The sequence below is a fragment of the Saccopteryx bilineata genome, chromosome 4, assembly GCF_036850765.1.
Source record: "Saccopteryx bilineata isolate mSacBil1 chromosome 4, mSacBil1_pri_phased_curated, whole genome shotgun sequence".
Taxonomy (NCBI): domain Eukaryota; kingdom Metazoa; phylum Chordata; class Mammalia; order Chiroptera; family Emballonuridae; genus Saccopteryx; species Saccopteryx bilineata.
In genome coordinates this window covers 261,625,555-261,650,650 of record NC_089493.1, presented here as the reverse complement: position 1 = coordinate 261,650,650, position 25,096 = coordinate 261,625,555, and the positions used below count along the sequence as shown (strand labels likewise).

The 25,096-nt window shown below is 45.6% G+C and overlaps 1 protein-coding gene across 1 annotated transcript in view; it reads left to right on the top strand.

Annotated features, from left to right (window-relative positions):
- ZNF394 (zinc finger protein 394) overlaps nt 1-11,900 on the top strand; it is a 59,236-nt gene extending 47,336 nt beyond the window's left edge. Inside the window, exon 3 of the mRNA XM_066274313.1 lies at nt 11,735-11,900. Coding sequence (XP_066130410.1) covers nt 11,735-11,772 — 38 coding nt within the window. The 3' untranslated portion in view covers nt 11,773-11,900. The remainder of the gene's footprint in view (nt 1-11,734) is intronic.
- Nucleotides 11,901-25,096: the final 13,196 nt, after the last annotated feature.

Here is a 25,096-nt window from a genome sequence, read left to right as displayed (position 1 = left end):
CGCCTGACACGCTCAATTTGCGTTCAGCCTTAAACTGTTTCAAAAGCAGATGATTGCCAATGCAAACAAATGTTCACCTTCCCCCTGACCCGCTCAATTTGCGTTCAGCCGTGGCAAGTTCACCCCATTGGCTAGTACAGTTACGCAAGCAACCAATAAGCTATCGGCGACAAACAGACACTTAAGGTGCATATAATAAAGATGTGTGTCTATTTCTGGACTATCTGTTCTGTTCCATTATTTTACATCTATCCTTTGAGCAATACTACACAGTTTTTATTACTATAGTTCTATAAGTCTTAAAATCAATATAATGAAGCTGTCCTTGTGCACATATGGTGAACTTTTACTTGTCAAAAGAGAAAAAAGGGATCCCTCCAGCAGTGGTCGGCAAACCCATTAGTCAACAGAGCCAAATATCAACAGTACAACGATTGAAATTTCTTTTGCGAGCCAAATTTTTTAAATTTAAACTATATAGGTAGGCACATTCCTTATTGAGGTAACGCACACATGAGGTATTTTGTGGAAGAGCCGCACTCAAGGAGGCAAAGAGCCACATGTAGCTCGTGAGCTGCAATTTGCCAAGCACTGCGGGATCAGGTCTTTCTGACTCTTAAACAAAACTTTGGCATTTCAGACGCCATTAGTCATCGAAAAGTTTTTGCCACAGTAAGCAGTTACAGTACAAAACAACTTCCTTACCCTGAAATACCAGGCTCTCACAATTCTCCACCTTTATATCTGTGCCCATGTAGCTTTGGGCAGAATTCAGCTGTTCCTTTTCAACACTGATGAAGTCTCTTTCCTCATCTTTGATTGTCACCAATTCCTGGAAGAATAAGCATATTTTATAGTATTTGGTAATCCTTAAGGGAAGAGGACAATCTAGAAGTGGAAGGGTTTTTTCTTTCTTTCTATTTTTCTGAAGCTAGAAACGGGGAGAGACAGTCAGACAGACTCCCGCATGCGCCTGACCGGGATCCACCCAGCACGCCCACCAGGGGCTACGCTACGCCCACCAGGGGGCGATGCCCCTCGGGGCGTCGCTCTACAGCTACCAGAGCCACTCTAGCGCCTGGGGCAGAGGCCAAGGAGCCATCCCCAGCGCCTGGGCCATCTTTGCTCCAATGGAGCCTTGGCTGCGGGAGGGGAAGAGAGAGACAGAGAGGAAGGAGTGGGGGCTGGAGAAGCAAATGGGCGCTTCTCCTATGTGCCCTGGCCGGGAATCGAACCCGAGTCCCCCGCACGCCAGGCCGACGCTCTACCGCTGAGCCAACCAGCCAGGGCCGGAAGGGTTTTTTAATATGAAGTTTAAACATTTGTTTTAACAATTTTAATGAAATATTTTTAAATTCTTAGTATAAGTCTGTGTTAGAGAAAATAACAATAGTTACCATTTATAATTTATTTTCTAGGTGCTAAATCCTTTGAATTACCTTTTGTAATAATAATTATACAAGAGAGTCTGACTCCAAAGTCATACTTTTAACTATACTTTTCCTGTTTCTCAGTTTACTAAGTAACTCTAATATTTTGAATGACAACCAAATGTTAATTACTAATTATGTTGAAGATGGGATAAAGCTCATATATGTAAATGATACTGATTCCTGGAATATTCTGAGCTTTGACAGAAATTCAGATTGATATCTTGAATGTATATATCAAGTCCTGTTACTCTAATAATTCTTTCTCTGTAGTTAGGGCATAACTTTTATTTTTATTTATTTATATTTTTAAAAGATTTTATTTATTGATTTTAGACAGAGAGAAAGAGAAAGGCAGAGGGTTGAGCGGGAAGCATCAACCCTTAAATAGTTGCTTCTTGCATATGCCTTTGACTGAGCAAGCCCGGGGTTTCAAACCAGCAACCTCAGTGTTCCAGGTCGATGCTCTATCCACTGTGTCACCATTGGTCAGGCCATGCCTTTTAGATTTATTTTGTTATCCTGTAGTAAGTAAAGTTGTTCTGAATGACTAGATTTACTGATTTTAAATTGAAAATGATCAACTATTCTAATATTGACAGTGATGTAACTGTACTTTGTTGACCACAATTAATTGGAGATTACTTTGTGGGAAAGTCAGAGAATAGAACAAAGTGGTGAGAAGCATGGGATTTAGGATCAGACATACCTGGGTTCTGATTAGAGTTTATCCATTTCATCATTCTGAGCAAGTTACCATGAGCCTCAGTTTACTATGAAATAGGTATCACACCTGACTCACAAGATCATTTGTTTAAAATAACTGAAATGTTTGAAAAATGCTCCAAATGTACATGATCCCTAGAGCTCCGTCTTTATTTAGACATCTTCTCTTCTCCATCTGCTATTACATACTTACAAACAATCTGTTATTTCTCCCATCTTTTTTTTTTTAATTTATTCATTTTAGAGAGGAGAGAGAGGAAGAGAGAGACAGAGAGAGAGAGGAGAGAGAGAAGGGGGGGAGGAGCTGGAAGCATCAACTCCCATATGTGCCTTGACCAGGCAAGCCCAGGGATTAAAACCGGTGACCTCAGCATTTCCAGGTCGATGCTTTATCCACTGCGCCACCACAGGTCAGGCTCCCATCTTTTTTTTTTTTTTTTTTTTTTTACGATACTGTTTTCTTCAATTTATTTTTGTCCTCCTTTTCATTGTAAAAAAGTTGGTCCCCTTACTAACAGAGCCTGGAATATAAAACCTGAGCAACGCATATGTCAGAGGCAAGCCTGCCCACACCCATAAGGCACAAGAAGTCATTTCAGGGCTTCAAATTGTCATAAAGCATCCAGATTCTGTCATCAACACCCTTTTGTCTGCTCTAAAGAAGTTCCCCTTCCTGACTTCTTCATCCTCATCTCTGCTTCTATTTGTGTGTATCAATAAATACCTGTAGGAATTTGTTAAAGATGACACTGCCCACAAGGAGGCCGTCGCCCAGGTGATATTAATGTGTGTTGGGGGCTGGCTGTGGGCAGGCAGAATCCTTGTAGCCTGGGGCTTGGTTTTCCCCCCCATCTTTTTTTTTAAAAAACAACAAACCCGCCCTGGCCGGTTGGCTCAGCAGTAGAGCGTCGGCCTAGCGTGCGGAGGACCCGGGTTCGATTCCCGGCCAGGGCACACAGGAGAAGCGCCCATTTGCTTCTCCACCCCTCCGCCGCGCCTTCCTCTCTGTCTCTCTCTTCCCCTCCTGCAGCCAAGGCTCCATTGGAGCAAAGATGGCCCGGGCGCTGGGGATGGCTCTGTGGCCTCTGCCTCAGGCGCTAGAGTGGCTCTGGTCGCAACATGGCGACGCCCAGGATGGGCAGAGCATCGCCCCCTGGTGGGCAGAGCTTCGCCCCTGGTGGGCGTGCCGGGTGGATCCCGGTCGGGCGCATGCGGGAGTCTGTCTGACTGTCTCTCCCTGTTTCCAGCTTCAGAAAAATGCAAAAAAAAAAAAAAAAAAACAACAACAACAACAAACCCTCTTTGGTCTTACAAATCCTTCTTATCATCACTCTACTCTCCTTTCCTTTAGAGTAAAACTCTCAGAAATAGTTGTCTGTAGTTCTCAGTTCCAATTTTTCTCCTATTTTCTTCTAAACCCACTCTAATTAAGGCTTTACTTCCTCCCACTCCGACATTGTTCTTGGCAGTCACCAGTGGTCTTCATATTTTTTAACCCAACGGTCAGTTATCAGGTCTCATATTACTTAACTTGGCAGCAGCATTTAACACCTGATCCCACCCTGCTCCTTAAAATCCTTCTCTATTGACGGGCAACAGCGCCACATGTTTTGGCTTTCCCTTACCTCACTGGCCACATCTTCGTCTCTTTTGCTGGTTCCTTTTCATCTCCTAACCTCTAAGTGTTGGAAAGCTCCAGGATTCAGTAATATCTCATCTTTTTTCTATATACACTTATTCTCTTAGGGATTACAGTTTCAGAGTTTAAACTATCGTTCATACAGATGAATCCTAAATTTAAAACTCTAGCCTAAGCACTCCCCGGGGCCTCAGGTCTTCAGAAAAATTACTTTGATTCAATTCTCTAAATGGGATTTTCGTGGACCTCTAAAGCAAGGTAATGAGGTAAGAAGTAAATGAGGACACTGTGAACACCAAGTTAAGATTTCAGTGGAGAGAAATTAAACTCAAACTTGCCTGGAATTCAGCAGGAAGGAGCTCGACACTAGGTTCCATTTCTTCTGCACTCTGTATTTGGGGCAGGGCCTCTTTGGCAGTCATGTCTGGAAGAAGTAGGAATAAAAAGCCACCAAGGAGGTAAACTCTATCTTTCCACTTCCAAATTCACTATGACAAAAGTTATCACAAGCTAGCTGAATTATATAAATATATATATATATATGAATTTTTTTAAATTTCATTTATTTATTTATTTTACAGAGACAGAGAGTGAGTCAGAGAGAGGGATAGACAAGGACAGACAGACAGGAACGGAGAGAGATGAGAAGCATCAATCATTAGTTTTTCATTGCACGTTGCAACACCTTAGTTGTTCATTGATTGCTTTCTCATATGTGCCTTGACCGCGGGCCTTCAGCAGACCGTGTAACCCTTTGCTGGACCCAGCAACCTTGGGTTCAAGCTGGTGGGCTTTTGCTCAAACCAGATGAGCCCGTGCTCAAGCTGGCGACCTCGGGGTCTCGAACCTGGGTCTTCTGCATCCCAGTTCGACGCTTTATCCACTGCGCCACTGCCTGGTCAGGCTATATACAAATTTTTATATAAGGTCTACATGAAAGTTCTGTCCGTTTTTGGAATAAAACAAAATACAAATTTTTCTTACCGTCAATAAACTTTATTAAATAATATATTTCCACACCAATCCTATCTTCCGAATATGGTCCAAAATGGTTTGCTGAGCTAAATTAAGCCTTTCTGCGATCTCCGATGTTGTCAGAAAAGGTTCTTGCTCCAACATGGTCTTAATAACATCGTCATCGATCAAAGATGGTCGCCCATCAGAAAGGTGGCTTATCAGAAAGGTCGAAATCACCTGTTTCGAATTTTTCGAACCATCTTCTGCATGTCCTATCAGAAACTATACCTTCACCAAACACTTTCAATAAATTTCTACATGCTTCTGTAGCATTTCTTCCTTGTTGAAATTCGTATCAAATACAGTGGCGTAAATAAACTTTTATCAGTAGCCATGGGTACACTATCACTTCACACATAAGGCTAACGTGAATCAACTTTGTTTTAGTTAATTTGCTACGTCAGTATGTATACATTAAGTGATAAAAATAGAGAGGCACACATGCGCCAAATAAATATATGCTTACATGTCGAAACTTGTGATAGAAACGGACAGAACTTTCCGGTAGACCTTATATACATATATATATATATATTTTTTTTTTTTTAAGATTTTATTTATTTATTTTAGGGAAGAGAGAGAGAGAGAAAGAGAGAGAGAGAGAGAGAAGGGAGGAGGAACAGGAAGCATCAATTCCCATATGTGCCTTGACCAGGCAAGCCCAGGGTTTTGAACCAGCGATCTCAGCGTTCTAGGTCAATCCTTTATCCACTGCATCACCACAGGTCAGGCATATATATATATATATTTTATATATATCTATATCTCCTACCTTCCTTAACTCAAAAGCTAGACGAAGATAGAATATGAAGATAAAGTAGTGCTTTAAGCAAAAAGTTAAACGCACAGACACACAATACAGATCCACAAGTCTAACAGGAGGTGGAAAACTGTGACCTAACGTTCTTTACAAAAGCAAGCACTATGAAATACTCTCCCTTCCATGGCTTCAGAGAATGGGGATGAGCATCAAAGTGCTGAAAGAAAAAGATGAGATTAGAGAATGCATTACAAGAAGCCTATTTTGTGATTTCCAAACATGGTGACCTACTGAGTTTCTCTACTTTGAGGCCCTCTGCTGACATATGTCTGCTTCCCTTTTCTACCATGCAGGGGGCACCTAAACCTCTTCAGTCGCAACCAGAGCATTTCTTCGACTTGTCCCTACTTTACATTTTATGTTTATTTCTGTAATTCTTACTTTTCCTCTCAACCTCAACAGTCAGAGATAATCCATCATTAGCTTCTCTTCTTCGTCCTGTTGTTGCTATGACTTCCTCCTCATTCACAGTTTCAGATGAGATAAACATGAATTTTCAGCAATACATAATCTGCTTCTTTGTGTAAATCATTCAACTCCACTCTGAAGCTCCGGAGAGAGATTTTGAGGTTAGCCTTGTCCTCCTCTGGAATTGATCCCTGCACCTTGGGTCATCTCCCTATAATCTGTCCTAGGAGGCTTATTCTTTTTTTTTTTTTTTTTTTTTTACAGAGGCAGAGATAGACAGGGACAGACAGACAGGAACGGAGAGAGATGAGAAGCATCAATCATCAGTTTCTCTTTGCGCGTTGCGACTTCTTAGTTGTTCATTGATTGCTTTCTCACATGTGCCTTGACCGTGGGCCTTCAGCAGACCAAGTAACCCCCTGCTGGAGCCAGGGACCTTGGGTCCAAGCTGGTGAGCTCTTTGCTCATGCCAGATGAGCCCGCGCTCAAGCTGGCGACCTCGGGGTCTCGAACCTGGGTCCTTCCGCATCCCAGTCCGATGCTCTATCCACTGCGCCACCACCTGGTCAGGCTGGAGGAGGCTTATTCTTATGCATCTAAGTCCTAGGGTCTCAGAAGTAATTCTACTTTGCTTAGAAACTTTATTATTTAGGCTAAATCAGTCTGCACAGCTGGAAGATCACACTTGGGAGTACCAAGATGAGTGAGTCGCTATATGCCACAACAAGACAAAAACAGAGAATCAGGGCGGTGAACTCAGACTCAGTCACACATCTGGTTCCAAACCATGCAGAAATTCCCATGAGACCCTAAATCACATAACTGTCCATAAACTGGCCTGTGATTATGGTAGAAGGGCTCCTGGTTGGTTTATCTTCACTATTTATAAGCACAATGCAATTAATACAGGGGCCTATACAGTCAATTCCTCACCAGCTCCGTATGTTAAGACCCTGAAAATATACAGGCAGAGATTCCCTTACACTTCGAGTCAAACACCTTGCAGTGAATGGTCACCAAATACAGGCAGGCACAAAAACACTAAGAGAGCAAAGCATAGAGGGAAATGAGTAAGACATGGCTCTCATTTTTTCCTTTCTTTTTTTTTTGCGATAGAGACAGAGTCAGAGAGAGGGACAGACAGGAGGGAGAGAGATGAGAAGCATCAATTCTTTGTTGCAGCTCCTTAGCTGTTAATTGATTGCTTTCTCATATGTGCCTTGACCGCAGAGCTACAGCAGACCGACCCCTTGCTCGAGCCAGTGACCTTGGACTCAAGCTGGTGAGCCTTGCTCAAACCAGATGAGCCCGCGCTCAATCTGGCTACCTCGGGGTCTCGAACCTGGGTCCTCCAGGTCCCAGACCGACGCTCTATCCATTGCGCCACCGCCTGATCAAGAGTTTTCCTTTTTGTACCAAAAGTCCAGTCAGACTCTAAGATGTTGGAGTGAAAGTCTTAAAGCCAAAAAGCAGGTGAAGCGCCCGCGCTTTCCCCACCTCTGGCCTCCGAACTTCTACTCCCACAATGCCCTGGGCCACCGCGCCCACTTCACACTGCTGGACTACGCTTCCCAGAGGGCTTAGCGGCAACCCCGCTTCGGGATGCTATCGCTCACAACTAAGTCCGCTAACCGGGTTCGCGACTCAGCGGGAGGTATCCAGGAGGGTGCCCAGTGCCCAGGGTTGAGGCCGGTACGTAGGCGAGGTCCAACCGTTTCCCGTATCTGGAAGCTCTACCTGGGCTGCAGCGAGAGACATTAGAGCCGCGCGAAGGAACAAGCGGGTCGCGGAGACCCACGTCTCGGGCCTCGCTTTCTCTGTCCCCTGGACACGCTACCGACCGCCTTTGGCCACCGGGCTGGCTCCCCGCGGGGCTGTGCTCGGGAGGGGTGGATAGACTCACCTTCGGAAACCTCGGAGCTGCGAGGAGACAAAAGGCTAGAGGCCGAGGCTGTGTCTGGAGTCGCACTTGCTCACTTGGAGGCCACCGCGCCAGTGCCGGGGTCTAGGTGTGGAGGGAAAACAGCTTTTACCTCCTGTTCTTTTGTTCATCGGGAACTGCCCCAACCCCCTTCATCCGGTTTTTCCAGCAATTTCCCCAACCCCCTCATTCAGTTTATGCTATCCCCACCTCTCCCTTACCCCCCTGGCGCGCCCATTACCTAAGAGTAAGATTGTAGGGTCAACACCCCAGGGGTGGGGCAAAACCCAGCCTAGGGCCTGCCTTAGGTGTAAAAACAATCCACTTCCCTTTCCTTCTTCCCTCTGGCTTTCAGAAGAAAAATTGTTAAGAATTGCCTTGCCAAAGTGTTTTGTCTTCACGAGTCTTTATTTATTTATTTATTTTTATTTTTTTGGTGAGAGACAGAGAGGGACAGGTAAGGGAGACAGGAAGGGAGAGAGAAGCATTAGTTCTTTGTTAGGGCTCCTTAGTTCATTGATTATTTTCTCATATGTGCCTTGACTTGGGGACTGCAGCAGAATGAGTCACCCCTTGCTCAAGCCAGCAACCTGGGGCTTCAGCCCAGCGACCTTTGGACTCAAGCTAGCAACCATGGGGTCAAGTCTATTGTAAGGCCAGTGGCTCCTGCCCTGGTGGCCATGCAGGTTCTCATTGGATTCGGGTAAATGGTAAAGAAACAGTGAAGCAAAAAAAAATGGTGGGCCATTCTGTTTATTAAAGTCTCATTGGCAGACAAGCAGATAGGCAGGGAAGACCACTTCCCTCTCCTTCAGAGCTCCCAAAGCCCTGACGCATTCTCCGGTTCCACGACCCGGAAAATCTCCAGTTCCTCCTGGAATCAAAGGTCCCCAGCAGCCTTAGCGAAGCTCCCAAAGCCCCTCAGCTGTAGTTTCCACATCTGCCTGCCCATCCTTCTTCTCTTCCTGCAAAACCCAGGCTAGGGAAAAAATCTTTTCTCCAAACACACATTAGCAACACCCACATCCCAAACAGGAAGGTAATTCGCAATTTGCAATCTGTTGCCCTGAGGGCAAGCACCACAGCCTTTCACAGACCACATACACAAGGCACTGCCCGGGCCAATGCAAAATTTAAGCAAGCAACCTAACACATTTTACAAACTTATTTGCCCAACATCTATGATCCCATGCTCAAGCCAGTGACCCTGCACTCAAGCTGGTGAGCCCGGGCTCAAGCCAGCAACCTCATAGTTTCAAACCTGGGAATGCCAGTCCCAGTCTGATGCTCTATCCACTGTGCAACCCCCGGTCAGGCCACTGTCAGCATTTAAATGGAAATAATTCCCCACATGATAGATCTCCTTTCTGAATAAAATGAAAACCTATCATTTAAAAGCTGCAAGTGCCTCACCAGGCGGTGGGGCAGTGGATAGAGCATCGGACTGGGATGCCAAGGACCCAGGTTCAAGACCCCGAGCTCGCCAGCTTGAGCACGGGCTCATTTGGTTTGAGCAAAGCTCACCAGCTTAGACCCAAGGTCGCTGGCTCGAGCAAGGGGTTATTCAGCCTGCTAAAGGCCCGTAGTCAAGGCACATATGAGAAAGCAATCAATAAACAACTAAGGTGTCGCAATGCGCAATGAGAAACTGATTGATGCTTCTCATCTCTCCATTCCTGTCTATCCCTCTCTCTGACTCTCTCTCTGTCTCTGTAAAAATAAATAAATAAAAGCTGCAAGTGACTTCAGTGTCTGGTTATTAATTGTAGGGTGGGGGAACCTGTTACATAGTCTTTACCCTAGTATTTCTCATTCTTTCTTTTTTTTTTTTTTCTGAAGCTGGAAATGGGGAGGCAGTCAGACTCCCGCACGCGCCAAACTGGGATCCACCCGGCATGCCCACCAGGGGGCGATGCTCTGCCCATCTGGGGCGTCACTCTGCCACAATCAGAGCCATTCTAGCGCCTGAGGCAGAGGCCACAGAACCGTCCTCAGTGCCCGGGCCAACTTTGCTCCAGTGGAGCCTTGGCTGTGGGAGGGGAAGAGAGAGACAGAGAGGAAGGAGAGGGGGAGGGGTGGAGAAGCAGATGGGCGCTTCTCCTGTGTGCCCTGGCCGGGAATCGAATCCGGGACTCCTGTACGCCAGGCCGACGCTCTACCACTGAGCCAACCAGCCAGGGCCTCTCATTTTTTCTTATAAGGCCCAAATCTGTAAATTTAGTGCTAGTGCTGATTTGGTGGAAAACATTCTGGCTGATAAATAAGTATAGGCAGTGTTGAAAAACCATTGTATTGACTGGAAAGATAAAAAAGAAGAAACAAAGTTAGGTATGAGTTAACAAGGAAAAGTTAGATGTGAGGAAGACATAAGTAGGCAGACTGGCTTTGAAACGGATAATTGTGCAGATCTTGAGTTTAGGAACATTAGTATTGATGGGGCCTTCCAGCCTGAGCCAGAGATCTTTTTTTTTTCTTTTTTTTTTTCAGAGAGAGGGATAGACAGACGAGTGGAGAGATGAGAAGCATCAATCATTAGTTTTTCGTTGTGCATTGCAACAGCTTAATTGTTCATTGATTGCTTTCTCATATGTGCCTTGACCGTGGGCCTTCAGCAGACCAAGTAACCCCTTGCTCGAGCCAGCGATCTTGGGCTCAAGCTGGGGAGCTTTTGCTCAAACCAGATGAGCCCTCGCTCAAGCTGGTGACCTCGGGGTCTCGAACCTGGTTCTTTCGCAACCCAGTCCAACGCTCTATCCACTGCACCACCGCCTGGTCAAGCCTGAGCCAGAGATCTTTAAGACAAAAAAATAATTCTTATGTCAGTCGCAGAAACACCGGGGGGCTATATCTCCAGTTTCTTATAGAACTGGAAAGAAATTAATTGTGCCTGACCTTTGGTGGCACAGTGGATAAAGCCTCAACCTGGAATGCTGAGGTTGCTGGTTACCTGGACATGCCCAGCCAAGGCACGTACCAAAAGTGACTACTGTAAGCTAATGCTTCCCACTGCTCCCCCCCCCCTTTTTTTCCTCTCCTCTCTCTAAAAAAATCAATAAAATCCTTTATTTTTTTGTATCTTTTTTGTATTTTTCTGAAGTTAGAAGCTGGGAGGCAGTCAGACAGATTCCCGCATGCGCCCCACCAGAATCCAGCCAGCATGACCACCAGGAGGCAATGCTCTGCCCATCTGGGGCATTGCTCCGTTGTAGCCTGAGCCATTCTAGCATCTGAGGCAGTGACCATGGAGCCCTCCTGAGGGCCTGGGCCAACTTTGATCCAGTGGAGCCTTGGCTGTGGGAGGGGAAGAGAAAGATAAAGAGGAAGGAGAGGGGAAAGCGTGGAAAAGCAAATAGGCACTTTTCCTGTGTGCCCTGACTGGAAATCGAACCCAGGACTTCCACACGCTGGGCCGACGCTCTACCGCTGAGCGTACTGGCCAGGGCCTAATGAAATCTTTAAAATAAAATAAATTGTGGCACTGGCCAGTTGGTTCAGTGGATGATAGAGTGTTGGCCAGGTGTGCAGACATCCAGGGTTTGATCCCAGGTTAGGGCACACATGAGAAATGACAATCTGCTTCTCTTCTCCTCCCTCACCTCCTTCTCTTTATCTCTTCCCCTCACAGCTATCTCCCCTCCTCTCACTTAAAAAAAAGTAAAATTAAATTAAATAAATAAACAAAGGCAGACTGAGAAAGGTACCAGATTAAAGGAAACTAAAGAAACAAATCTTAGGTTTCATCTCTTTAACCCTGACAGTAAGTCTCGTTTCAGGGCTCGCGGCAGATGACCAACTGCAAAGGAATGTCTGATGTCACAAGCCGAGAAGTCCTGGATGATTGAAAGCCACTAGAAGTTAAACATACTCTACCTTCCATAAAAGACCATCCTTTGTCCAGCAGCCAATTGGCGAATACCCCCCTCCCCAAACCCTTAAAGCATGGTCCTGTCTGTGCCTGGCGTGACTCTCCCTTATGAGATAGCCCGGCAGGTTTCCTTTCAAGAAAGACTGTTACACTGGTCTTTTCAGACTCCGATTAGTTCTAACAACAAGAATCTGACCTGTGGTGGCGCAGTGGATAAAGTGTTGACCTGGAATGCTGAGGTCACCAGTTTGAAACCCTGGGCTTACCAGGTCAAGGCACATATGGGAGTTGATGCTTCCTGCTCCTCCCCCTTCTCTCTCTCTCTCCTCTCTAAAATGAATAAATAAAGTCTTAAGAAAATAAAGAGACATGAAAACTAAATGTAATATATAATCCTGGATTAGATGTTGAATTAGAAAAAAATTCTATAAAAAACATTGTGACAATTTCTAAAATCTAAATGTGTTGTAAATATCAGTATTATTGTATTATTGTAAAATTTTCATGACTTGATCATTTTACTGTGACTATATACGAGAATGACTCTGTTCTCTAGCATAATACATGCTAAAGTTAGCATGATACATACTAATACAGTATGTTTAGGGATTAAGTGTCATGATGTCTACAACTTACCCTCAAGGGATTCACAAAAGTGACAATAATATAAATAATATGTATATATGTGTATGAACATATGTGTGTATATGTATATCCATATATGTGCATATATACATGAATTTATATACCTAAAAGTAAATGTAACAAAATGTTAAATGAAAACCTAGTATATCTAGTTAGGGAGAATATGGGAATTCATTTGCTAATTTTGCCACTTTTCTGAAAGCTTGAATTATATTTTAAAAAATAAATAATTAGCCCTGGCTGAATAGCTCAGTTGGTTGAAGCATTGTTCTGAAGTATAGAAGCTGCTGCTTTGGTCCAGGTCAGGGCACATGCAGAAACAGATTGATGTCCCTATCTTTCTCTTTCCTCTCTCTCTCTCACTCCCTATCTCTCTCTAAAATCAATGAAATAAAATTAGTACCCAACCAGTGGTGGTGCAGTGAATAGAGTGTCAACCTGGGGTGCTAAGATCCCCGGTGGAAACCCCAAGGTCACCAGCTAGAGCACAGGCTCATTGGTTTGAGCACAGAGGGTTGCCAGTTTGAGCGCTGGGTTGCTTGCTTGGGCGTGGGATCATCGACATGATCCCAAGGTCACTGACTTGAGCCCAAAGGTTGCTGGCTTGAGCCCAAAGTCGCCGACTTGAGCATGGTCACATGATGGCCTTGAGCCGCCCCCCCCCAACCTTCTAACCTCATATAGGCACGTATGAGAAGCAATCAGTGAACAACTAAAGTGAAGCAACTACAAGTTGATGCTTCTCATCTCTCCCTTCATGTCTGTCTCTCTCTCTAAAATAAATAAACAAACAAATAAACAAATAAGTAAAAAGAAATTCTGAAATTCTGGTTTACAGTATATTCTTATAATTATAGAGTAAAATAAAACAGCTATACCAGTGTTATCAAGAATTTCTGTTAAAGTCTGTGAAAGACCCATCCTTTCTTTTTTGCATGCTTCATAATATTTTGTTGAAAATGAGCATTTTGGCCCTGGCCGGTTGGCTCAGCACTAGAGTGTCGGCCTGGTGTGCAGGAGTCCTGGGTTCGATTCCCGGCCAGGGCACACAGGAGAAGCACCCATCTGCTTCTCCACCCCTCCCCCTCTCCTTCCTCTCTGTCTCTCTCTTCCCCTCCCGCAACCAAGGCTCCATTGGAGCAAAGATGGCCCAGGCACTGAAGACGGTTCTGTGGCCTCTGCCTCAGGTGCTAGAATGGCTCTGGATGCAACAGACGCCCAGAGGGGCAGAGCATCGCCCCCTGGTGGGCATGCCGGGTGGATCCCGGTCGGGCGCATGCGGGAGTCTGTCTGACTGCCTCCCCGTCTTCGGAAAAATGAAAAGAAAAAAGAAAAGAAAAGAAAAGAAAATGAGCATTTTGAATGTGGTAACTAAAAGTCTGGTTGTTGCCCTTTTTCAGGGTTTTTTTTTTCTCTCTCTTTTTTTTTTATTGCTCGCTGTAAGCTGCAGCTGATTTTTTAGTGTCTTTTCTAAATTTATTTTTTTGTGACACATTCAAAGAGAGGGACAGACAGGAAGGGAGAGAGATGAGAAACATCAATTCTTTGTTGTGGCACCTTAGTTGTTCATTGATTGCTTTCTCATATGTGCCTTGATGGGGGTTCAGGGGTGCTACAGCAGAGCTAGTGACCCCTTGCTCAAGCCAGCGACCTTGGGCTTCAAGCCAGAGACCTTGGGGTCATCTCTATGATCCCATGCTCCAGCCAGCAACCCTGCTCTCAAGCTGGTGAGCCCACGCTCAAGCTGGTGACCTCGGAGTTTCAAATCTGGGTCCTCTGTGTCCTAGTCTGATGCTCTATCCACTGAGTTACCGCCTGGTCAAGCCAGCTAGTATCTTTTTTTTTTTTAATTTTTCCGAAGCTGGAAACAGGGAGGCAGTCAGACAGACTCCCTCATGTGCCAAACCGGGATCCACCCAGCATGCCCACCAGGGGGCGATGTTCTGCCCATCTTGGGGCATTGCTCTGCCGCAATCAGAGCCATTCTAGTGCCTGAGGCAGAGGCCACAGAGCCATCCTCAGCACCCGGGAAAACTTTGCTCCAGTGGAGCCTTGGCTGTGGGAGGGGAAGAGAGAGACAGAGAGGCAGGAGAGGGGGAAGGGTGGAGAAGGAGATGGGTGCCTCTCCTGTGTGCCCTGGCTGGGAATCAAACCCGAGACTCCTGCACACTAGGCCAACACTCTACCCTGAGCCAACCGGCCAGGGCCCACCAGCTAGTATCTTGACAGAGATTTTATTGAATGCCAGGAGCCAAATCCTTTTGGTAAGGTATTCTGGGAAATAAATCAATCAAACAAAGATAAAATTGGTATCCCATACGTGGAAATGTGGAATAAATGGACTATTTTTAAATTTTATTTATTTATTTATTTATTTTAGAGAGGAGAGAGAGAGGAAGAGGGGAGGAGCAGGAAGCATCAACTCCCGTATGTGCCTTGACCAGACGAGTGCAGCGTTTTGAACCAGCAACCTCAGCGTTCCACCTCGATGCTTTATCCACTGTGCCACCACAGGCCAGGCCTTAATGGACTATTTTCAATGTAAGCCAAGAATTTGGGAAGGGAACAATGATTGGTTCCCTTCTCAATCATCTCTACAGGGATTTGAAATGAGAGTATATTGGGTTCTCCACTGGAATAACCAATTTGCAACCTTTTTCTTTTTTTTTGAGTTTCTTCAAAAATTTTTTTTTATTTTTTATTTTTTTATTCATTTTAGAGAGGAGAGAGAGAGAGAGAGAGAGAAGAGGAGGAGGAGCTGGAAGCATCAACTCCCATATGTGCCTTGACCAGGCAAGCCCAGGGTTTCGAACCGGTGACCTCAGCATTTCCAGGTCGACACTTTATCCACTGCGCCACCAAAGGTCAGGCTCTTCAAAAATTTTTTTCTCCCCATCTCTCTCAGCATGATGTATTGCACACACAAAGTTATTATTAAATATTCACTGAATGACCTCATTAGGAGAAGCAGTACTATGTGCAAAGTAGGCGCTTGAATTATTCAGTCATGTTCTTCAGCATCTCCAACCCACTTCCAACTCAAGCTTATCAAGAAAGTTTCAAACATTTGAGACTGGTATCTGCAGATTCTTTCTCAAAACATTGACTTGTCTCATAATTGGAAGTGAAGTTCTACTAGCTCTTCTGTCCCATTGTGTGGGTAGAAATAACCCAAGAAAGATTCTTTTCTTGGTGTCTCAGTAATACAACCTACCTTAAGCTGGCTACTCTAAGTATCCCCAACCTGGGAGCTTCCTGCAGCTTCGTCATGCAGGTGAGGAACAGGGCAGAATCAAACAGATGAAAGCACCATGGTTCTAATCAGAAATATTTACTTACGTTGTCATTATAAAAGACATGTTGCTTGGCCTGTGGTGGCACACAGTACATAGAGCACCAACCTGGAACACGAGGTTATGGATTTAAACCCTGGGCTTGCCAGATCAAGGCACATACAACAAGTAACCAATGAACAGCTAGAGTAAAGCAACTACTTCTCATTCCTCCCATCTCCTCTCTCTATAAAACCAATAAATAAAATCTAAAAAAAAAAAAAAAAAAAGACACGCTGTGTCTTTATTAAAAGGCATATCAGAGGCCTGACCTGTAGTGGTGCAGTGGAGAAAGCTGTATTAAAAAGCATATCAGGCCCTGGCCGGTTGGCTCAGCGGTAGAGCGTCGGCCTAGCGTGTGGAGGACCCGGGTTCGATTCCCGGCCAGGGCACATAGGAGAAGCGCCCATTTGCTTCTCCACCCCTCCACCGTGCTTTCCCTCTCTGACTCTCTCTTCCCCTGGTGCTTTCCCTCTCTGTCTCTCTCTTCCCCTCCCGCAGCCAAGGCTCCATTGGAGCAGGGATGGCCCGGGCGCTGGGGATGGCTCTGTGGCCTCTGCCCCAGGCGCTAGAGTGGCTCTGGTCGCAACATGGCGACGCCCAGGATGGGCAGAGCGTCGCCCCTGGTGCCGGGTGGATCCCGGTCGGGTGCATGCGGGAGTCTGTCTGACTGTCTCTCCCTGTTTCCAGCTTCAGAAAAATGAAAAAAAAAAAAAAAAAAAGCATATCAGAGGCCTGACCTGTAGTGGTTGCAGTGGAGAAAGCTCAGACCTGGAATGCTGAGGTTGCTGGTTCGAAACCCTGAGCTTGCCTGGTCAAGGCACATATGGGAGTTGATGCTTCCTGCTCCTCCCCCTGCCCTTCTCTCTCTCTCTCTCTCTCTCTCCTCTCTAAAATGAATAAATAAATTTTAAAAATCTTAAAAAAATAAAAAAAAGGCATACCAGAAAGCCTAGAACATTGTAGGCACTGTGAACATTGTAGGCACTGTGAACATTGTAGGCACTGTGAACATTGTAGGCACTGGTGAGGCTGAAGACAGGCTGCCTTAAAATATTACACACACAAAAAAAATTACACAAAAAGATATTGATTGCTTTGAATTAAAGGTATTTGACCAGGAGCTGGTGCCAAAAGGGTACCTTGATTTTCCCTTGTCTCCTTGAATGCAGGAAATAAACCTCCCAGATGAAACGTGTCCTCCCCACATACCTGTTCCCCCAGTAGCTGATGCCCATTCACAGTGCCTGTAGCCCCTCCCAACAGAGCCCCAGGTCTCGGTGTCTTGAACCCCAGGCCATCCAAACTCAGGTCTCGGTGTCTTGAACCCCACGCCACCCAAGCTAGCAGCTTGCCCCAACATGGGCTCCCTTTCTCAGTGGTCAGTGGTCAAGTTCCTCCCATCTGGGAATCTGGGTTGTTATTGAGTCACCTCATTTACACAGGTAAGGGTGCGGGAACAGGGCTAAACATGTTTTTGTTTACCGTCACCACGTAAACTGCGTGCGCACCCTGGGCGGAGCTTCGAAATGGGCAGGGGCAGGGTCCAGGTACTAGGAGAGAGGAGAGGGTCTCTCAGCCCTTCTAAGGATTCCTTGAAGCCCTTCTGCTTGGCTCCTATATTGAGGTTCAGACTTGCGTCCCGGCCTCTCAAAATTAGCTGGTCCGGAGAAAGCAAGGCCCTGGAGACCCTGGATTTGGGGGGTGCCTCTTCCATCGTGGTGGTTGCCAGTCACATTGCCTGCCAACCGCTGCAATTTCTGTGTGAAGTGTGAGACATTTCCCGATTCTGCACGAGAGCGAGCAGACCCGGCGGGGACAGAGGCAGGAGCTGGAAAGGGAAGGATTGTGGTGGAATAGGTCGCTCAGTGGCAGGGACAAAGGGTAGTTCTAAATGGTCTTCAACAAATGGAATCAAGAGGGGTGATGGGGACCAGAGAGTCCCATTGTGACGCCCCGGAACCTCGACCGCCCATTGGCCAGGCTGTGAAGGGCAATAATAAAAGCCTAGGTGCCAGGCCAGATACTGGCCAGATCAAGTCTGGGCTCAGAGAGCGGGGGGGGTCTCTCTCTTTGCGCCTTCTGCTAATCCCTTCCTTCCAGAAGCCCTTTACAACTAACTCTGCTAAGGAATCCGTCCCCTGTCCATTTCACAGACTCGGGTCTTGGGTTTCCATTGACCACCGTCTCCTCCTCCTTCTCCTCGATCCGTCCAGGGCTAGGGCTGCTGCGTCCTACACTTGAATCTCCGGAATCCGGCTCCACGTTTCGCGCCCGGACTCCCAGCCTCTTGTGCGTCTGAGGCCACCAGGGGGAGCTGCTGAGTCCTTGGAACCGGCTGGGAAAGGGTGATTCGGAAGTGTGTTAGTGTCTTGATGTGAAGTCCGAAATGTAAGACTATTCCCTCTTCAGAAAAGGTAGGTGGTGCCCCAATGGCGATTTCTGAACTAATGGAGAATACTCGATGGTTGAGGTTAAAAGAAAAACAAATCTGAACTCACAAGACATCCAGTTTTGACACTCTTTGTTTTTATAGTTTTTACAAATGTATGCTGTTTCATGCAACTATTGTCACAAGCAGTAAATGATATTGAGCCACACAAAAAAAATCCAGTACTGTAGATGACCAAGTGACGTAAACGAGAGTCATGTTCTGTAGAGCAAGACTGGAATAGAGAATGAGAATAGTGGTAGTTTTGACAGGTGCCAAGAGGCAGCCTTTTGGAGTCAATGTGGACTAATAGTCATGCAAACTTAAAAATATGGCTTACAAGTCTCCATTGGAGCAAAAGTTGGCACGGCCTCGGCCTCAGGTGCCAGAATGACTCTGATTGCAACGGAACAAAGCCCTAGATGGGCAGAGCATCGCCCTCTGGTGGGTATATCGGGTGGATCCTGGTCCAGCACACGCGGGAGTCTTGTCTGTCCGCCTCCCTGCTTCTCACTTTGGAAAAATACAAAAAAAAAAAAAAAAAGAAAAGAAAAGAAAAGAAAGAAAAAAAGAATATGGCTTAGAAGAGAGCCTCAGTGAAAATTTTTTTCTGTTAAGAAAACCTGATAAGATGGACTCAATAGCTAATTGCTCTGCTAGGGTGACGGGTGGTTCTATTCTGTGCCAAAATTTCTTCAAGTTTTCCAGAACTCTAATTATTACTATTTTATTCATAGAACTTTCTTCTCGATAAAGTATCAATTGACTGAACACTGGGACCAGCTGTTGTTGGAAATACCACCATAAACTGGCAAGAAGTTGTTAAAACATTGTCAGAATAGTAATGGAAGTCAAAGCAGAAAAAAAATCATTTTTGGGAAAAAAAAACACATGCAAAAGCCTCTTCAAAGGAAGTTATTCCAGATAATGAAGAATGGGAGGAAAATAAGCAAAGACAATCAAAGGTGTTAAAGTCATAAAGAAATAATTCAAACCTGACCTGGTGGTGCCGCAGTGGATAAAGCATCAACCTGGAAATGCTGAGGTCACCGGTTCGAAACCCTGGGCTTGCCTGGTCAAGGCACATATGGGAGTTGATGCTTCCAGCTCCTCCCCCCTCCTGTCTCTCCTCTCTCTCTCTCTCTGTCCCTCTCTTTGTCTCTCCCTCTCCTCTCTATAATGAATAAATAAGAAAATAAGTAAATAAATAAATTAAAAAAAAAAAAAAAGAAATAATTCAAACCTGACCTGGTGGTGCCGCAGTGGATAGAGCTTTGGACTGGGACAAAGAGGACCCAGGTTCAAAACCCTGAGGTCACCAGCTTGAGGGCGGGGTCTCCGTCTACACGGGATCCTATGGTTAAGCCCTGGCTTAAGCCCAAGGTCACTGACTTGAAGCCCAAGGTCTCTGGCTTGAGCAAGGGGTCAACTGGCCTCGCTGGTGCCCCAGGTCAAGGCACATATGAGAAGCAATCAATGAACAACTAGCAGGGATCTCAAACTCAACTCAGCATGTGGGCCGCAGAGCAAGATCACAGCTGTTCTGCGGGCCGCACTAGGTCTACAAAAGGCAACTGTTACGCAACACTTTTCAGTGTCACAAAACGACCAGAAACTGTAGTTTGTGGATTAGTCTGTGGGCCGCACAAAATTGTTCGGCGGGCCGCATGCGGCCCGTGGGCCGCGAGTTTGAGACCCCTGAAGTGAAGCAACTATGAGTTGTTGCTTCTCATCTCTCCCTTCCTGTCTGTCTTTCCCTCTCTCTAAAAAAAAGAAACAGCCTGACCAGGCGGTGGCGCAGTGGATAGAGCGTTGGATTGGGACGCAGAGGACCCAGGTTCGAGACCTCAAGCTCGCCAGCTTGAGCGCGGGCTCATCAGGTTTGAGCAAGGCTCACCAGCTTGAGCCCAAGGTCGCTGGCTCGAGCAAGGGGTCACTCAGTCTGCTGTAGCCCCCCAGTCAAGGCATATATGAGAAATCAATCAATGAACAACTAAGAAACCGCAATGAAGAATTGATGTTTCTCATCTCTCTCCATTCCTGTCTGTCTGTCTCTCTCTCTCTGACTCTCTCTGTCTCTGCCACACACACACACACACACAAAGCAACAACATAAAAAAAAAACTATGGCTACTACCTTTCTAGAGAGATAACATCAATTGCAGCCTGTGGCTGTTATCCATTTTTTTAGAGCAGTTTTAGGTTTAAACATTGAGAGGGAGGTAGAGAGATTTCCCACATATCCCCTTCCCCTATTATCAATATCACTCATCAGAATTTCTCACCAAGAATAAACCTACTTTGCCACACCATAAATACCTAAGGTCCATAGTTCACCTTTTAAAAAAAAAATTTTTATTTTATTTATTGAAGTGGGGGCAAGAAGTATCAGCTCATAGTTGCTTCACTTTAGTTATTCATTGGTTGCTTGTCATATGTGCAAGCCCAGGGTTTCGAACTGGCAACCTCCGCATTCCAGGTTGACGATCTACCCACTGTGCCACCACAGGCCAGGCCATAATTTACCTTTGAGTTCACAATTGGTGTGTATTCTATGACTTTGAATAAATGCATAATAAGATATATCCATCCTTAATAATATCATGCAGAGTAATTTCTCTGCCCTTGAAATCCTCTGTGTCCTGCCCATTCACCAATCCCCCAACCCTGGTAATCTCTGATCTTTTTATGTTCCCATAGTTTTGACTTTTTTCCAGAATGTCATAAAGTTAGAATCACAGAATGTGGCCTTTTCAGTTTGGCTTCTTTCACTTGATAATATGCATTTAATATTCCTCCATGTCTTTTCAAGGCTTGGTAGCTCATTTCTTTTTAGTACTAACATTCCATTGTGTGGCTGTACCACATTTTAGTTATCTCTTCACCTACTAAAGGACATCTTGGTTGCTTCCAAGTTTCAACAATTATAAATAAAGATACTATAAAGACTCATGTGCAGGGTTTTGTGTGGATGTAAGTGTTCAACTCCTTTGGGTAAATACCAAGGGGTATGAGATCATATAGATCCAAGGATCGAATGGAAAGAGTATTTTAGTTTTATAAGAAACTAAATGTCGGCCTGACCTGTGGTGGCGCAGTGGATAAAGTGTCAACCTGGAAACGCTGAGGTTGCCGGTTCAAAACCCTGGGCTTGCCTGGTCAAGGCACATATGGGAGTTGATGCTTCCAGCTCCTCCCCCTTCTCTCTCTCTCTCTCTCTCTCTCTCTCTCTCTCTCTCTCTCTCCCCTCTCTATAATGAATAAATAAAATCTAAAAAAAAAAAAAAAGAAAAGAAAAGAAACTAAATGTCTTCCAAAGTGACTAGCATTCTCACTAGCAATATGACAGTTCCCACTGCTCTGACGCTGAGCCTCAAGACCAGGGGGTATAATACCCCTTCCTTGTCCTTGCTTCCGAGGATGAATGGCTAGGACTTAGAAATCATGGGTCTTGGGGACACTCATGCATGGTAAGCCTGGGATTTGTTTGGACTCTTGGTTTTCACATAACCACAAGTCCTTCTGATTTTCACATTGGGCTCTTTCTTTAAATAGGGAAGAAAACTGTATGGTCTTCAAAGTGGCCAGAGGCAGACAGCTCTAACCAAGACTGCTCTGCTGTACTCTGCTGGTGCCTGCTGTCTGGAACCCTGCTCCACTGTGGCCTCAAAATCCCAAAATTTGGTTCTAGCAATTTGCCTACCAGTGAGCACCTTTCAAATGCAAACCAACCATCCTAGAGAGTATACCCCAACCACCGTTTTTGTAGGCTCTTACACTCCAGAACACCTGCCCTAATCACGCCAGTGCCTAGCAGGGGTCGTCAAACTTTTTATAAAAACCGCCCACTCCTGACCTGTGGTGGCGCAGTGGATAAAGCGTCGACCTGGAAACACTGAGGTCGCCGGTTCAAAACCCTGGGCTTGCCTGGTCAAGGCACATATGGGAGTTGATGCTTCCTGCTCCTCCCTCCCCCTTCTCTCTCTCTCTCTCACTCTCTCTCCTCTCTAAAAATTAATAATAAAAAAAAAAATAAAAAAAAAAAAAAAAACCGCCCACTTTTGCAGTGCTGGTCAACCTGGTCCCTACCGTGCAACCAAACAGCGCCGCGATTGGCCCATCATGAAAGCTGGAACGCCCACTAATGGGCGGTAGGGACCAGGTCTACCAGCACTGCAAAAGTGGACGGTTTTTAAAAAAAGTTTGACGACCCCTGCCGGAGCCTCCTGACATGATTCAAATTTGCCAATCTTTTTTTTTTTTAATTTGTCAATCTTAATCCTGTTTACCCTGTCTCAACCATTCTGTCCCAAGAAAACCACAATAAAGTCTTATGCCCACATTTTCCTCTCCCTCTGCTTTCTGCCTTCTGCCCCACCTGGTGCTTCCCCTGTGCTCTGCCTTTTCAATGGTAATCAGTTGACCTCGCCACATCTCCATATCCAAATAATACTAAAGCCTACATTTTAAAACATGGAACAGCTAATAGGTAGTCACTGGCTACATTAATCAATTAAAATTAAATAAATAGGATTCAAAAGCTAGGTGTGGCTGGTGGCTATTGAATTAGACTGTGCAGATATAAACCATTTCCATCACTGCAGAACTTCCTATGGGACAGTGCTGGTGTAGTTCCTCCCATCTGAGAGATGGTTCTATGCTGCATTTTCTCCCAGGCTAAAACACCGAAGGTCTCCTTGACCCCTTCCCACAACTACCTATCAAACACAGTCCACCCCAAGCCCTGAGGATCTGTCCCTTGAATGTGTCTGTCCAGTGCTCTTCATTGCTTCTCTTCTGTAAACGTGCCCCATCTGCCTGCTGCCTCATTTGACACTCATGTGGCTCACTCTGCAGGGATTTTTATTTGCTTTGCTTGCCCAGGATCTTCAATGCCTGGCACAAAGGAGCACTCAACACTTATTGACATGAGCATCCTACAGAACTGTGACCCCTACATAGCTGGCTTGCATCCTCCAGTCATACCCCTCCATTTATTCTCTACCCAGCAGCCTGGGTTATTGTTCAATTATATAGATCAAGTCACTCTCTCTCTTTTCTTTGATGAGAGAGAGAACAAGAGGAAGAGAGCCAGGGACAGCCAGGAAGGGAGAGAGATGAGAAGCATCAACTGATAGTTGTGGCACCTTAGTTGTTCATTGATTGCATTCTCATATGTGCCTTGACTGCTGGGGGGCTCCAGCTGAGCCAGTGATCCCTTGCTCAAGCCAGTGACCTAAGGCTTCAAGCCAGTGACCAGGGAATCATGTCAATGATCCCATGCACATATCTATTACTGTGCTCATCCCTATCTACACATTTGTCTCCTACACAATAGCAGAGATCCCAGAGCTTACAGACTATGTCTGATTTCTGTGTATCTAGTGCCCAGTGCATCCAGTATATTTGATGAATGAATAAATGGCTGATAAGAGTTTTATAACTACCCACGTCACTTTGTTGATGAAGCTATCAGTTTACTGGCCCAATTCCTACTGTCCACCCAGTTCTTTTTTTTTTATTCTATTTTAAGATTTTTAAAGGACTTTATTCATTTTTAGGGAGGAGAAAGAGAAGAGGGGAGGAACAGAAAGCATCAACTCCCATATGTGCCTTGACCAGGCAAGTGTAGGGTTGTTTTTTCTTTTTCTTTTTTTTTGTGTATTTTTCTGAAGCTTGAAACGGGGAGGCAGTCAGACAGACTCTCGCAGGTGCCCGACTGGGATCCACCCAGCACACCCACTGGGCGATGCTCTGCCCATCTGGGGCGTCGCTCTGCTGCAACCAGAGCCATTTTAGCGCCTGAGGCAGAGGCCATAGAGCCATCCTCAGCACCAGGGCCAACTTTGCTCCAATGGAGCCTTGGCTGTGGGAGGGGAAGAGAGAGACAGAGAGGAAGGAGGGGGGTGGAGAAGCAGATGGGTGCCTCTCCTGTGTGCCCTGGCCGGGAATTGGACCCAGGACTCCCGAACACCAGGCTGATGCTCTACTACTGAGCCAACCGGTCAGGGCCAGGTGTAGGGTTTTGAACCAGTAAATTCAGTGTTTCATGTTGACACTTTATCCACAGTGCAATCACAGGTCAGGCTCACCCAGTTCTTAAAAAGTGTTTTTATTTATTGATTTTAGAAAGGAAACAAGAGATTTAACAAGAGAGAGAAACATTGATTTGTTTTTCCATTTATTTATGCATTAATTGGTTGATTATTGTACGTGCCCTGACCAGGGATTGAACCTGCAACCTTGGTGTATGGGGAGGATGCTTTAACAACTGACCTACCCAGCCAGGACTCCACCCAGTTCTTAATCCTGTATTTTCACACATTCTGTTTCACTTAATTCCCACCACAAGGATGCCAGGTAAGCATCACGTCCCTATTTACAGACAAGGAAACCAAAATTCAGGGAATCGGAGCATCACGCCCAAGTTAGAATTGCTTAACCAGGAATAGTGAGCCTAGCCTTTCCACAAAAAATAAGGTGGTCAGGTATCACCCTATCTGGAAAAAAAAAACCTGGCAAAAAGAAGGGCGGGCTGGAGGTGTGAACCCCAAGGGTCTTGCATACCTTTGTAGATAGAGCCCAGCCCAGAGCCGGGACACATATAGGTACGTTCTCTTGAATCAAACCTACCTGGAGCCTGTCTCATGACACAGCTTTTCCTGGTAACTGGGAATTCCTTGAGAGTCAGAGCTTACCTCCCATGCAGCAGTTTGGAGGAAGGACCTTAGTATGCTCCTGTTACTTTTTACAACAAATTTAGGGTGACAGAGTGAGAAAGCCAGGGTACTCTTTACCCTTCACTTCCCATTTTTTGATTCCCTCCTACAATGGAGACCCAAGCTGAGCCCTATTCCCCGCC